This window comes from Myotis yumanensis, unplaced genomic scaffold, assembly GCF_028538775.1.
Source record: "Myotis yumanensis isolate MYYU_CA2020_CCGP unplaced genomic scaffold, mMyoYum1.0.hap1 SCAF_15, whole genome shotgun sequence".
In the NCBI taxonomy this organism is placed as follows: domain Eukaryota; kingdom Metazoa; phylum Chordata; class Mammalia; order Chiroptera; family Vespertilionidae; genus Myotis; species Myotis yumanensis.
In genome coordinates this window covers 39,898,818-39,915,297 of record NW_027223766.1, presented here as the reverse complement: position 1 = coordinate 39,915,297, position 16,480 = coordinate 39,898,818, and the positions used below count along the sequence as shown (strand labels likewise).

General features: G+C 33.5%; 1 protein-coding gene across 1 annotated transcript in view; it reads left to right on the top strand.

The window, feature by feature from the left end:
* The window catches only part of RIMS2 (regulating synaptic membrane exocytosis 2), a 353,913-nt gene that overhangs the window by 221,861 nt on the left and 115,572 nt on the right, over positions 1-16,480 (top strand). The window contains 1 exon segment of the mRNA XM_070392355.1: positions 8,763-8,795. Coding sequence (XP_070248456.1) covers positions 8,763-8,795 — 33 coding nt within the window.

The window sequence follows — 16,480 nt, the reverse complement described above, 5'->3', positions numbered from 1 at the left end:
CTAATGATCATTTATATATTTGGTCCTTTTAACTCAAAGTATCTTCATGAAGAGACATTTGCTTTCCTAAAAAGTACTATAGTAAGCTCAATATATTCTTTAAATGGTGTCTATAGGCCATTCTTTCTTTTTCATTGCAAATGCTGAGGTATTAAACTACATATTGGTAATGGTTTGTTTACAACTTCTGATGCTAAAAATATTGCCAACAACAAAGAATAATAGCATAATATATTAATTTGATAAAGATTCTTTTCAAATCATTAATTCTACCAATGAGTTGAAATGAAGTGACTTTATTTTCCTCTCCTCTCTCTGGAGAGATATGATTACTAGAAGACACAAATTTGAACCAAGATTAAAAGGAAGAGAAGCAGAGTGCAAACACAATCAACTGAATAATCAGCATTACCTTTATTTTTTAAAAATATATTTTATTGACTTTTTACAGAAAGGAAGGGAGAAGGTATAGAGCGTTAGAAACATCAATGAGAGAGAAACATCGATCAGCTGCTTCCTGCACACCCCCTACTGGGGATGTGCCCACAACCAAGGTACATGCCCTTGACCAGAATCCAACCTGGGACCTTTCAGTCCACAGGCTGACGCTCTATCCAATGAGCCAAACCGGTTAGGGCAGTATTACTTTAAATTAATAATTGAGTGAGAGTGAGAGTACATCAAAAATTTCATTCAAAATTTTAGGAAACAAATGGAGTTTTTGATAATATTATTAAAATGGACACTTGCAATTTTTATTTTAAATATAACACTATTGAACTGAAGGGCTAATTGGCATTAAAGTGTGCCTATAGTAACAGTTTTAATGTGACTCATTTCCTGTTAGGTCTCTAAAAACCTATATTTTAAAATCTGTCAATGTATAAATTAAACTAACTTACTAACGAATATCAGTTGCTATCCTGTTGTATGCCAGGCATCGTGTTTGGCCCTGAGTTATTGGGATAGATAAGATAGATGCAGTAGTTGCCCTCATACAGTTTACATTCTGCAAAAATACACAAGTTAAAAATAATTATACTAATGATTAAGTTACCACAATTGTGATACAGCTATAAACGAGAATAGGGTGCTTTGAGAAAAAAGTATTACACGACATAAGTTTAGAAAGCAAGGAAAAATGCCATAGTTCAAATGACTTAATCTGTAAATTCTCTTATAGTAAAACAGTTACATACTGAAAACTTATTAAAATGAATTGGATTTTGTATTGGGAATTTTAACGTATTCATAAACTTGTAAGAAAATATCTTACATGTTTTTTTCAAATTTTTAAATAAAATCACTCCTTTTTAGGGAAAAAAGTAGCATATTATTATATATTAGTATATTTAAGATGATTTAAGAAGTAAACAAAGTATGTATAAAATTAGTTATATGTTGTGATTTATGTAACAAATATCATTTCTTTGAAAATCTCTCCTTGCTATATTGTGTGATGCGGGTTTTCTTGGTCATGAACTACTATTTATTTGCTTGTCCTGTTTGCTCTCATGTCTGAGTTCATGGATATGTTTGTGGCCATATATATTTATGTAAATAAATTATATTGTACATTGAACTCATGAAACAATGCAATGTTTGGCTAAAAAATGTCACCAATTTTTTTTTAAATATCACCTTTATATAATGTTCATTTTTTGTGTATTCTTTGTATATAATATATATTTTTCTTACCACTTAAGCCCTCTAATTAAATATAAACTATTTGTATAATAGAGGAAAATTAATGTAATTAGAATGCCTTAATGTTATGGTTTAAAATGTTTATAAATTTTTCTATTTTGGCAACTGTGCATTTTCCTATGTGTTAGGAAATTCCTGGATATTCAAACTCTTAATGTCATGAGTAAGTATGCAATATGCTAAAGCCATAAATGCCACATTAAATTGTAGTTTTCCATAAATATTTGTATTTATTTCTAAAATAAAGGTAGGCTATGTATAGAATGTGCTTCATCATTGGAACTTTGGAGGAGGAAGATAGTGGGACGTCAGGTGGGCGAATTACATTTCAATAACGTTTATGAGCTTGGGCTTTGCCGAGACGTGTTTGGGGGCATTCTTTAATTTATATTTAAGTCCATTTATGATTTTAATCTATTCATTGTAGCCTTTGTTTAAAATGTAATTTTTATTCACTGAATCCGTTCATTGTCAAAGGGTTGTCATCAGGGGATTATTGTAGGGAACGTGTGGTATTAGAAAAAGTTTGGAGGACTTCAACTCAAACCTGAGAGCAAGGTTGGCTCTGTATCAATAGCACATATTGCTGTATTTTTTTATTGCTGTGTTGTGAAAGTCTGTGCAATAAGAATACCTGATCATCTGACCATTTTTATGATGTATACTAAGAGTATAAAGATCACTTGTAATTTTTATTTTAAATATAACACTATAGAACTGAAGGGCTAAGGGGCATTGTGTTGGCTAGAAAATGTGAGTTAACCAATATTTGCATGGACTTTAAGTATTATGGTCTTATTTTGAAGAAGAATCTTGACATCCCTGAACTACACTGTCCTAAGAGGATAACCAGGGAAAGAGGTGATTTGTTTTCAGTGCCTCTAACTTCATGAAGCAGGATTGATGAGGATTTGGGGGGAAAATAATTAATATGTTTGGTGCAAGCATAAAATACAGGCTTATTTAAAATCAAGTGATTTTAAACCCCAGGTGTTATGTATAATGCTTAGAGTAAATCACTAAATGTCTTCCTCCTGTGGAATGAGGATTAGATATTGTTTAGGCCGTAAAGTTAACAAAACATTCTTCATGCAAACCGAGGATGCATGAGGATGGCTGATCTGTTGTTTATTTGTTTTCAATGAGCAATCTGATTCTAAAGTAGAATCCTATGGTCTATAATAATGCAATGTTATTAAACATTGAAAGGAAACTGTAATCTTATTGAACTCTATTATAATATTTACTTGGAGTTTAGCTGTTCTTATAGTAATTAGAAATGTATCTGAGAAAAGAGCACATTTGTACATAAAATATTTTATCTCATGTTTTTCTAAACTCATCCTACAAAAACGTCTGGTAAGAAAACTAACTTTAGTTAGACTGAAGGAATGTTTTAGAACATACAGTTTCTCAGTTCCTCTAAGTGAGAGGAACTAAATAGTTCAGAATCTACTTTGAGGTAAATTTAAAGGATTTCTAATTTGTTTGAAGATTAACTGCTCCAATTTATTGAAAGAATAATCCACCTTGAATTGTTATTTTCTAAGTGTAAGATATGCTACATTTAGGAAAATCTTGAATTAATTTGCTACCCTTACTGTAGTTACCCTGAGCCATGACAATGCAATTTACTTTGCTTTATCTCATCGGGAAAATATGTTTATCTGGAAGACTGAGGGCAGTGAAACACTTTGCCGAGTTGCTGTGTTGATTGTATAGTATTTTGGAAATTGAAAATATTCAAAGCCATGAGTTATGTTCTACTACTTACTATAACATCTTGTGTGCTTAAGTCACTGGGTTTAGCGTTATATGATTTGCTTAATATACAGGGTGGTCCAAAAACTGTATATATAGTTTAAAAGCTTATAGCTCAATTTTGAAAATTAAATGTATTTTATAAACATTGCCTTTATAATTATTCCAAGTGTGTGTATACATTTTTGGGGACACCTTATATTAGCCATTACTTTTACTTTTTCAAAATTGACTTTTTCATGTTGTATTTCTTATAGATCTATAACTGTAGAGAAGGTAGCGGCTTTTTTTCTTAGTTTTACCTTTGAAATGATACTTTTAAAATTTATCTTAAGGAAAAGTAAATATTCAAAGATGCATTCTATTCGTGAATTTTATGCTTTAAATTTTTTTTTTTTAGTATTTTGATGTAACGGACTTTTTAAAATTTATTCTTGAATAGTTTGATATATTTTAAAAGTAAAAATAATTTATGTCAGTCTAAATCAGTATTCTATATTAGTCTTCTAATTAGATGCTAATATAAACCATCTAGCCCGGAAAGAAGAATTAAGGTTGTTCCAGGTCAATATTAGGAGGTTGGTAATTTCTAATTATTTCTGGATTATTATAAAATAAATATATTTTATTTTAGACAGAAAAATATATTGATGTATAACAAAGTAAATATTTTGTACAACACAAATTAACTGATAGAATCTTGTAACTAAATCTACCGACATCCTTAGATATAAATAGTGTTCTTTGTTAACAAGATGTTTTCCTGTAAGTAAAGGGAAATTCATGATTTATGAGTTTAATTGCTCATTTAAAGTTGGTTCAGTTTCCTCTGAACATACAGATAAATTTATAAGGCCAAATTTGTACTTTAGTGACTGTCATGTGATAGGTTGTTATAGTTGGAAAATTAATTACTTGAAACTCCCTCAATACAGGCTCTGTTTTCCTGCTGTGTTTAAAATTGCACTTCAAGGACAGAATCAGAAAAAAACAGCACAGCTTAGGAATAGGAAAGAAGACATTTGAAAGATAAACTTTTTAGCAAGCTTATAAAAATAGGGAACTATTTTTAAATATTGTACCTGGCTTATTTTAATTAGTATAATTTATTAAATGTCCAATAATTTTATGGTTGTTGACAATTATGGATAGTTATAATTAGTTTTAAAAGTCAATTCCGATACTTGGATTGAGGGATTTTTCAACAGATTCTTGTCACAGTAGAGAAGTATTGGTTTGAAATCAGTAAACTTGCCAAACATTTGGGTTTTATATTCTCGGTCTATCCTGATCTTTGTATCATTGAGGTTCCTACTAAATATAAGTAGATGCTTAATTAGGCTTCATTTTGAAAGTTTCGTGTTCCCAACGTAGACTCCTCTGATCTTAAAAAAGTATCATTATATGATCAGCTTTTAATAATGTGTAAATGCTAATATACACTGAAAGTCTTGAGGCTTCTCTTTCATTGTTAGGAATCTTTTTAACAAATGCTTGGTCCTTTAGGACATATGTTTACTCAAGTGCAATTAAATCTGATAGTAGGACCAATTGTATGTCTGTTGTAAATGTTGATAAATGGGAACATTAGCCAATCAACCAAGTTTCAAATAGTGTCATGCACCCTTGTTAAAGACTGCATTTATGGATAAACATGCCCCCCCCTTGTATGTGCTTTTTAAAATTAAGTTGATTATAAATTATTATTTTTGTTTGAACTTAATATATTCAGTTGAAGTGTAATAGTTAATAAATTGTATTGACAAGGGAAAATTTTTGGTTCACACAATTTAATATAAAATCACCATTGTATTAATTCTCATGAGCTAACCAGATATCTTAATGACACTGATTACTTTATGTATCTGTTTATTTTCAGTAGATTGTTTTTATTGGAAGGACCAATACAGACAACTTTCTTATATGTAAAATATGTTATACTACTTTACTTGACCAAAAGCCCATTCTTTTCATAGCTTGCACCTGGATGGTACCTTAAATTTTAAAATGTTTGTTCAAAAATAGCTTATTGTCAGTGATGAAATGCTACTTACTATAAGTGATGAAATAATACTTTATAAATGTCATCTATTTCAGTATATTATATGAAAATATTTTATTTTTCTTTTGTAGTTCTTAGGGTGGAATGAACAACAACAACAAAATACTGGGCATTCTCCTTTATAAAGTCTTTATAATTCTTTTTTTTAAAAATGTATTTTATTGATTTTTTACAGACAGGAAGGGAGAGGGATAGAGAGTTAGAAACATTGATGAGAGAGAAACATCAATCAGCTGCCTCCTGCACACCCCCTACTGGGGATGTGCCTGCAACCAAGGTACATGCCCTTGACCAGAATAGAACCTGGGACCCTTGAGTCCGCAGGCTGACGCTCTATCCACTGAGCCAAACCGGTTAGGGCAAGTCTTTATAATTCTTAAGTCTAAAACTAATATCCTGCCATAGATGTGACAGTAATGGACACCTAAGAGAGGGTATACTTGTACTGTCCTTAATCACTCCAACCGGTTATTGGTTAAATGAACCATTGGAAAGAGTTCTCATTAGAACTACCATGAGCAGCACTGAAAAGTAGAATGTTTGACTGTGGCAAAGTAGCAATTAAGGAAAAGAGGGGAGATAGGAAGAGTGGAGGGGTACGCTTAGCTTCTTAAGGTTCACTGAAGTCTGTGATTCATTACAATAACATACGTGAAAGTCTTTATATTTTATTGCCATTTAAATAAGATATGGCTGTTCAAATAATATTAGTTGAGTGTTTCTCTCTTTTTTTTTTAAAAAAAGCTGTTTTCATAAAATAGTTTATAATAAAAGCTAATCACAGGAAGACAAGAAATCCAATAACGATTTTAATATATTTGGTACATTGAGATTTTATGATTCAAATGAATATTATATCTGCTAATTAAAGTTAAATTATTTTTATATAAGACTAGTTAAGATCTTTTAATAGATCCTGTCACATAAATGATGGAACAATTATTTAATGAGCACTTACAGTTGGTAGTGAGATCATTGTCAAATCTTTCATTTTCATCCTTTGATGTAATAAAAATTTTGTATAACTTTCTTAAAATGTTAACTTATTGGTGCTAAGTGTTACCATATTCCTAAAAGAGTAAAAGCATTGGTGAATTACTTGCATCGTTGTAGCATGTACCTCCTTTTAAAAACATTCTAATTAAATACTGTATAATAAAATGTCAAGTTCAGGTATCACCATGAGAATATTTTTTTTTTGTTTTTTCCTTGTTTGACGTTTTATTTCACGTTTTTTGTTGGGACATATAGCATCTAGTAGAAAGAAAGTTGGCCTGTAATCAGGAGACCTCTGTCTATTTCTGGTTCTGCCACTGAACTTGTTTTGTGACCTTGGGTAAGTCACTTGAATTCTATGTGTCTCAGTTATTCTCTAAAATTAATGATTGGTTTGATAAGAATTTTGAATGTTTGAACCCATATAACATAGAAAACATTGCTGCAGTGCCATTATAAAATAATCCAAGATACAGGAAAATAGTAGGTAAAGAAAGAAATATTTGTTGTTTTTATGTTTTATACCAAAAAAATGTTTTCTTAGAGATGGAATATGTATAAGCAGTTATTTTATCCACTTTATGCCAGTTTTATTTTAACATGTGAGGAAACTATTTTAGTAGTATAATACATATGTCTGTAGTGAAATTGTGCATAGGAGAAATAATGCAAGATATACAATTCAGCTGTCCTATGATATTAATATATCTCTGATTTTTCTACCTTTGAGAAATGGATGGACTGGGGTTGGGAAAAATATGGCATATATCATATTAATGTATGAATACAGTAATGTTCTTGTGGTCAATCCTATGAACAGAGTCTGGGTTGTACTATAATTATGATGAGACTTAGTGTCTCATTATGAATAGGTCAAAGATGTGCTTGTATAATAATCAAAATTACATTATTAAGTTTCAAAATGTGTTATCCTTTTCAGTTCTCTATAATTCATATGAGGAATCCTTTTTTTTTTCATAAGAAAAACATTTTGGTCATGTACGTTTTCCTAGTCGAAAGTTTTCATTTTCTCAATATTCAGGAAAAGACAGAAATTTGTTATAGGAAAGAATGCTCTAAAGAGTTATAATTCCAATATACCAGTATTCCAAGTGCAGTTTGATACAATATGGTCTTCTATAAACTCTGATACAACTATTGCAGAAGTGAATGTGGTGTTTTTATTTAAGAATTTTGTGGTACCTGATTTAAAGCTAAGTAGGTAATTGAAATAGGAGATTTTGGTTTTGTTATTTTGTGTTCATGTGTCGATCATACTAACACTAATTCACTAATATCTTTGGAAGAATTTTTTTTTTGAATGCTGAATTTAGCAGACCTTTCCTGCTTTCAATCACTGTTTAAAATGTCTTTTGAACTTCTCTACAGCCAATGGCGAAAGACTGTTTCCAAAATGTGTGCCATATCTGTTATAGTAGATGTTGGATTTGGATGGGCAGATTTGAAGAGAGAAACATCAGTGATCGCTGTGGTGTCTATAAGAACTTTCTTAATAAATAAGCATTATCAGGGAATCCAGTCCAATAAAATTGGCCTAAATTGAAGGTTAATTTGAATGTTTAATATTTACATAAAGCCATATATTTCAGCTACTCTTCTCATAATGGATTTTATTATAGTTGTTACTCTCCATCATATTTTATGACGTTTTGCTGTACTGAAGTCATTTAGTAAACGTTGGCCTGATGACTGTACTTTATTTTCATGCGTGCGCTGACCTATTTGGGAAATTTAAAAAGCATAAAATCTGTTGGAACTGTTTTTATTGCTCTCTTTGAAGATGTTTCAATTAAATTTTATTTTTTACATGATAATTGAAAATCCTAAAAGGATTTTCACTGATCCTAAATGGACTCAGTAACGCCTTAAACAATATGGTCACACTAGTAACATGGTTTTATTCACGGTCTCTTCCTTCAGCATCAGTAATCAGGATTGGCCGTCCACAAATAATTATAGCCATTTGAATCCGTTTTTTCTCTACACTAACTTTATTTCTCTGATCCTACTAACCCATAGTAGCTTAACCAATTCATCATCAGTTCTTCCCTTTGTTTATAGAATGTGTTTGATGATATCTTTCCTACCATTATGCACAGGATTCTTTCTCCAAATGATTTGGGCTCTTTCCTTGCGTGCCACTTTTACCCTTTGAGTATCTCCACTCACACCCATCTCCTTTGTCTATGTCTGTCATTACTCGATGTGGTCACAGAAGACGTGGACCCCACCAGGAGAAGACATTCAGGTCTGTCTCTTCTACTGCTTTTCTCTGCTATTTTTTTTATTTAGCTAACTTACCTTAAGAAGTTTTACTATTTTTTAAATTTAATTTTGCATTCTCCTCTAATATAACAAAATGATAAACTCTTTTAGGTGTTTTCATTTTAGGTAGTTGTATAGTCAACTTTTAACGACAGCTGCTCCAGTTAGATGGATGAAAAGAAAATGATTAATTTTTGTGTTATATTTCCCCTTTCCCCCCATAACTGGAGATATATATATATATATATCATCAACTAGATTATATAAGTTAATTATAATTTGCTCTTCAACTTATTTTAGACTTAAAACTTGTGCTTCACTTTTTTTTACATAATAACAAAAGCATTTTATTTCTATCATGAGTTCAGCAATGTGCTAAGCTGTGGAAAATATGAAAGACCTACATGCCCTAAGCTATCAGTATCATTGAGAAGTTAAAATATGTGGGTCACATGTTATGTTTGTGTGCCAATGTGGGTGACTCTAACAAAGGTATAAGTCAAATAAAATTTGTTTTAACTAGATGGCCAGAAAGGCTTCATGGAAGAAGTAACACTTGAACTAAAACTTGAACATTCATTCAACACTCATTTAAAAATAATTTTTTATTGATTTTTACAGAGAGAGGAAGAAGGGAGAGAGAAATAGAAACATTGATGAGAAACATCAGTCGGTTGTCTCCTGCGTGTCCCCTACTGGGCAAGGAGTCCTCAACCTGGGTATGTGCCTTGACAGGGAATCCCAACCACCAGCCCACACCCAGTCAGGCCATTGAACGTTCATTTTTTAAGGACCCGGTGTGTGGTACTGTTCAAGGTGCTGGAAATAACAGGGCACAATACAGCCCCCCATCCTTGTGGGCTTTTCTAATGTGGGTCTAACAAGTAAACACAATAATATTACAGATATAATGAGAAATTATATATCTATATATTTAACATATATATTAGTGGAATCACAAAGTGTGATCACTTCCACCTGGAAAGGGTAGATATTAGTTCAAGAAAGACTTCATAGAAAAAATAACCTTTGAGTTGGCATGTTAAAACCTAGAAAGATGCTGGCCTTATGTGTAGAAAGCATTTCAGGGAGGAGAAATGATATAGGCAAAATAATTCAAACAGGTTCAGAAAAGTAGGCAGGGAGGGGGTCTGAAGATGGTGTAGGTTATTGAAGCATAAAGTAGGGGAGGGACAAGATCAGATGTTTCTTTCTGGAAAGATTAGAAGCTATATTTTTAAAAATGTACCTGTGCACTATAAGCAGAAAGATAATTTATGAGGATAATTCATCAGTCAGTTAAGAGATGGTAATGAGCTGAATTAAAGTATCAATAGAGGCAATTGGTACATCAAAAGTTATTTAAAGGCTTAGTTACAGATTAGATATTATCAATGCAGAGAAAGGAGGAATAAGATAAAAATCTCAGGTGACTGACTGTTTGGTTAGATGGTGGTACCTGTTATCGAGAGAGGGAAGATAAGTTTTAGGGGAAAAACAAAAACTGTGATTGGGAGTTACAAAATAGTCATGGGGATATAAAGTATAGCATAGGAAATATAGTGAATAATCTATAATAATGAAAGCATAATATGCTAATTAGACCGGACGCCCGTCCTTCTGGACACAGCCGCAGAAGGCAGGGGCTGAGGCAGAGGTGGTAGAGACCCCCTGGCCAAGGTGGCGGTGGGGGGCGGGGGCTGGGGCCAAGGCCCTTGCATGAATTTCATGCATCGGGCCTCTAGTATTGTAACAACTATGTATGCTGCCAGCTGGGCACTGGGAGATATCAGGGGGAACACTTTGTAGAGTAAATGATTGTCTAACAACTGCAGCCACTGCAGTGGTAGCTGCAGCTCTATGGCACTGCCTTTTCTCCTGGCATGAGGAAGCTGAAGAGTGAGTGTTCTCAGTTCTAGTTGTAGGCCTCTAACACTGTTAGGTTGGAACTGGGTCTGTATTAACCAACACTGGAATTTAGGATTCCACACATTCTCCTAAGCCTAGAAATAAATGAAGACAAGTGCATTCTGTTTCAAAGGAAATAAGAATTAAAGAAAAAATGACAGAGAAGATAATAAGAAAAGCTTCAGAAAAACAAAAAAGGAACTAATTTTAGAAGAGAAAGGAGTAAATTTTCTAACAAGCAACTCAGAATGCATTTCACTTGTTCAATAAAAGTTACAGGAAGTTAAGGCTTTTCAAAAACTTACTGGAGTTTGTGACCAATAAAATGTAACATCTGTATTAAGCTATCACATCTCTAATGAATAAGTTGGTATTTTTCTCATTAACACAAGCTATTAATAATTCAACCCAAATGTGATGGAAACATAATTTCATAAGGTTAATCTTTTCCCTGACATATTAAATTGAAGCGTATGTTTATGTTTCACACCAAATATCATAGGATCTTCATTTGTGTTAGTGGATCCTAGTATAGTCCCTGAGGAATGGAGTTCATCACACATTATGAAGCACCAAAAAACATTGATTGTAGCCCTCGCAAATCATAATCAAGTTTAGTGAGCTTTATTAATGTTTACACTTTTTCTTCTTACTCTTATGAAATGTCATGTGACAAATACTTTTATTTTTATTTTTCTTGTTAATCCTCATCTGAGGATTTACAGTTACAAATATTCTATATTTTCGAAATTTTGAAAAAATTGAAAATAATATCTATAAAGAAGTTATTGCAGAGTTTTGTCCACACTAAATAATCAAAAAATTGTAGCTCTTAATTTATTACTACGAAAACAATTATATCAAAAGTTTATTTTAACAGACAGATATACTTTTGTAGCTCTTTCCTTATGATTTTTAAAAATATATTTTATTGATTTTTTTTTTTTACAGAGAGGAAGGGAGAGGGATAGAGAGTTAGAAACATCAATGAGAGAGAAACATCGATCAGCTGCCTCCTGCACACCCCCTACTGGGGATATGCCCGCAACCAAGATACATGTCCTTGACTGGAATCGAACCTGGGACCCTTGAGTCCACAGGCCAACGCTCTATCCACTGAGCCAAACTGGTTAGGGCTCTTTCCTTATGATATATGCTTGTTTTTAGAAAAATCACAGGTTTTGAATTTAAATTTAATATATCAATAATCTATAAACAATGAACTACTAAAGGGTTTAGATAATTTAACCCATCTCTGTTTAAAAATAGAGAGAAAATAATTTTAATGGTAGAGCTAAGCATTAGACCAGTGATTCCCAAAGTGGGCGCTACTGCCCCCCGGTGGGCGCTGCAGCGATCCACGGGGGCAGTGATGGCCACAGGTGCATTTGGGAGCGATGAGTAACTGCTATTAAAATTTTTAAAAAATTAATTTCCAGGGGCCGAGTAATATTTTTTCTGGAAAGGGGGCGGTAGGCCAAATAAGTTTGGGAACCACTGCATTAGACTATACTTACTACCAGTTTCGTTACTTATTTGTAGCACCAGAAATAAGGCAAACTACTTAATTCTAGATACTTTTTAAAAACATATTATGCTTCCTTTGAAGAACAATCAAATAAGTTATGCTTTATTCTCTATTGCCTTATAAAGAAACATGTTGGTGGGCAATAAAGTATGAGATTCAAAGGCCTGTGTGATCTTAAGTATTCATTGGTAAAAGAGAATTGATCATTTGTGTGTGTGTGTTTACTTTCAATCAAGAGAAGAATAAAAACAAATGACCTGCCAAGATAAAAAAAAAAATTATTTCAAGAGTAAGCAAATAAATGCCTAGAAAGAAAAACAAACAAAAGAAGTGTGAGCTACCACTTTTCTCATGTAGGACTGAAGAGCTGTTTTAAAGATTAGAGAAATTTTTTGAAAAGTGTATGGCAGGTTGCCAAAATGATATTTTTAACATTTTTTAAATTATTCAAACTTTCAAATCTCCTCTCAAGATATTTTTAACACACACAACATACATATTGCTCAGAATTATAGTAAATTATAGGTTTAATGTATAAATAATGAAAATGGGTCTTGATTAAGATAGAAATAAAAATCTAAAGCAGAAACTATTAAATCTATAATAATAAAAGCATAATATGCTGATTAGACTGGACGTCCTACCTGGCGACCTTCCGGGTGAAACCAGGGCTGCCAGGGAAGCCAGAGGGTGGCCAGAGGGAAGCCAGTGCTGGCAGCCAGGGGAAGGAAGGCTTACTCTTGCACGAATTTCATGCATCGGGCTTCTAGTATCCTTATAAAATACCCAAATAATCTATTTGGCTATACTAGGCTCAAGTCATTCTCTAAGTATCATAATAGCATACTAAACTATTATATACATGATTGGCTTATATAAAGGGAAGGTTATTCCTGAAATTCTTATTCCAGTGACATGAAAGTATTTCACATTCTAAAAATTCATTTGTTCAACAAATATCTACTGCCAGGTTTTATTCTAGGCACTGGGGAAGTAACAGTGACAAAGACAGTCAAGGTCTTTCTCATCATAAAAACTTATATTATTAGGAAAGTAAATAGTAAACAAGACAGGTTTATTTTATTTATTTATTTGTTTGTTTGTTAATTTTCACCCATTGATTTTTAGAGAGAGAGAAGGGAGGGACGGGGAGAGAGAGAGGGAAACAGAAGCATCGATGTGAGAGAGACACTGGGATTGGTTGCTTCCCACATGTACCCTGACTGGGGCTGGGGGTTGAACCTGCAACCCAGGTACCTGCCCTTGACTGGGAATTGAACCCTAGACCCTTTGGTGCCCACAGACCAGTATTGTAACAGTTGAGTCACACAACCCAGGGCCAAGATAAGTGTAGGTATTTATAAGTGATATTTGTGCCGAGGAGTGGGGGGGGGGGGGGGGGGGGGCGAGGGAAGGTTAATGGGGGGGGGAAAGGAGACATATGTACTACTATTTGTAATACTTTAAACAATAAAATAAAATTTTAAAAAATCCTTATGTAGCCTATTATGACTTGGGTAGGGAAGAAGTTCTTTTAAATAGAGTAATCCAATAAGATTTTTCTAAAGAGGTCATATTTTAATTAAACCAAAAGAATAAGAAGAAACCAGCTATGCAAATTATCCATAAAGATCAATAAACAAGATAAAGCAAGGGCATTAAAGTTCAGAAGAGGAGAATAATTTGGGCTATAAATATTTTTCTGAAAATCATTAAAGTATTGGTGACAGATAAGAGTTTTAAATAGTTAAGATTTGTAGTGGCCCTGGCCAGGTAGCTCAGTTGGTCAGAGCGTCATCCCCAATCCTGTCAGGGCACATACAAGAACCAACCAATGAATGCATAAATAAGTGAAGCAATGAATTACGTTTCTCTTTCTCTCTCTCTCACTCTCTCACTCCCCCCCCACCTCCGTTCCTCTCTAAAATCAATTAAAAGAAGATTTGTAGAGAGGTAAATGAATAAAGTGTAGCTCTGGATGCTAGTTAAGTTATGATAAAAAGATTTTTTTAAAATCTTTTGACTCTAAGGAAAGGGTACATATATTAAAAGTCAGGTGAGTAATCAAGTATCTATAAAGAAAACATTGTGGCCCTGGCCAGTATGCTAAGTAGTTAGAGTGCCCGCCTGCCCACTGAGGGGCCCAGAGGGTTTGATTCCAGGTCAAAGGCACTTGCCTGGGTTGCAGGTTCAATCCCTGGCCCAGATACGTGTGTGGGAGGCAAGCAATCGATGTGCCTTTTACATTGATGTTTTTCTCTCTCTCCTGCTCCCTCCCTCCCTTCCACTCTCTCTAAAAATCAATGGGAAAAATATCTTTGGCCCTAACTGGTTTGGCTCAGTGGATAGAGCATCGGCTTGTGGACTCAAGGGTCCCAGGTTCAATTCCGGTCAAGGGCATGTACCTTGGTTGTGGGCACATACCCAATAGGGAGGGTGCAGGAGGCAGCTGATCAATATTTCTCTGTCATTGATGTTTCTAACTCTCTATTCCTCTCCCTTCCTCTGTAGAAAATCAATAAAATATATTTTTTTTTAAAAAGAAAAATATCTTCGGTGAGGATTAATAAAAAGAAGGAAAGACAGAAAACTATATAAACAGGTTGTAATGAAAGATAAATTAGTTTCATGTGAAAGAGTGTAAGTTAGCATGAATAATGCTACTTTAGGGATGATTTTTAAGAGAATTTAAATTAGATTGTAATTTAACTAAAGAGAAGGTTGTTTCTTTTTATCAGTCTGTATGAAGGCTTGAGGGGATGGTATGCAGGATGTGAGAGTAAGGATGAGGAATGGAATTAATTGTGTAAAAGGCACAGTTTAATGAAAAAGCAAAAACAATAAGTAAAAGTAATTGGATTAATTAATTATGTGGCATAACTTATGGGGAAAATACAGTTATAGGTGACAAGCAGAATGTGAAGGAGGTCGATATGCCAATTCAGAGTAAAGGAATGAGAATCAGACGGAATCTCTGAAAAGAATATTAAAGATTAAAAACAGCCCTACTATAGTCTAAGTTTGGGCTCATAGGGAAATAAGTTGAAGCATTACACACACACACACACACACACACACACACACACACACACACAATTGGCCAAAGAGGAGATGTAACTCAAAAAGAAAAAGAAGGAAATGTTAAAAGGGAGGACACTGGAAAAAGATTTAAATGAGAGTGTAGTGTGGTGGTGATGGTGGTGTTGGTCTGTGTGGTATCTGTGTATGTCTGTGTCTGTGAGAGACAGAAGAGAGATATTTCATGTATAAATATTTCAGATGCTAAGTTTTAGAGGACAGACAATCTCAGCCATTTATTTTATGACTTTCAATAAACTTTCTAATCAGTAGTAATTGAGAAAATAATAAGTCCCATCACATACAGTTTTGCTGATTAAGTGACATCATCACAACACATGTACAGCTCTCAGCACAATTCCTGGCATGGACAGAGTATTATTTGTAAGACCTTAATTGTGCAGGAACATCTAATATTAAATTCTAGAACACAAGGTTTTAACTACTTTTTATAGCTTTGTTACATTTCATTTTCTGTGCCTCACTCAATAAAATTCTAGTCCAAAGACATGATTGAAGAAAAAGGAAAAGCTAGCAGAATCTGGTGATCAGTGGTACATGGGCTGGCGGCAGGGGAGGACAGCCAGCTGAGCAGCATGAGGAACACTTTAGGGTGACTCATACTCTAGGTCTTGATTGTGGTGAGGTTGCAGGACTATGTACATTTGCCAGATGTCATAGAACGTCGCACCTAAGTACTGTGAATTTTGATTTATGTTAATTATGCCTTTATACATCTGGCTTGAAAAATTATTGAAAATGAGTTGTTTTTATAGATTACCCAAGTACGACTAAATATATGCCCTAACGTAGTTTGAATATAAGTTTCTTTGTACTCTAGTGAAAGTAGTCTATGAAATTTGTAACATCTCTTTTGAAGTATTATTAAAAGAATATGGCAGGGAGTTAGAGAAACAGCAGACAGCTATAAAGAATAACAGGTAACCTAAATATCTAAAACAGATTGTTAAGGTTGAGAACATCATTCAAAAGACTGTAGCTCATAACTATGAGCATCAGGGTAGTGGAACAGTTTTGTAAGTTTCTAGAGCTTTTGTGTCTCATTTAACTTCATGTCTCACTTATGCACATATGAAGTTCACTTTTCCTGCATTCCTGAGAGCGGAGAAAGATAATTTTATAAGCAAACACCT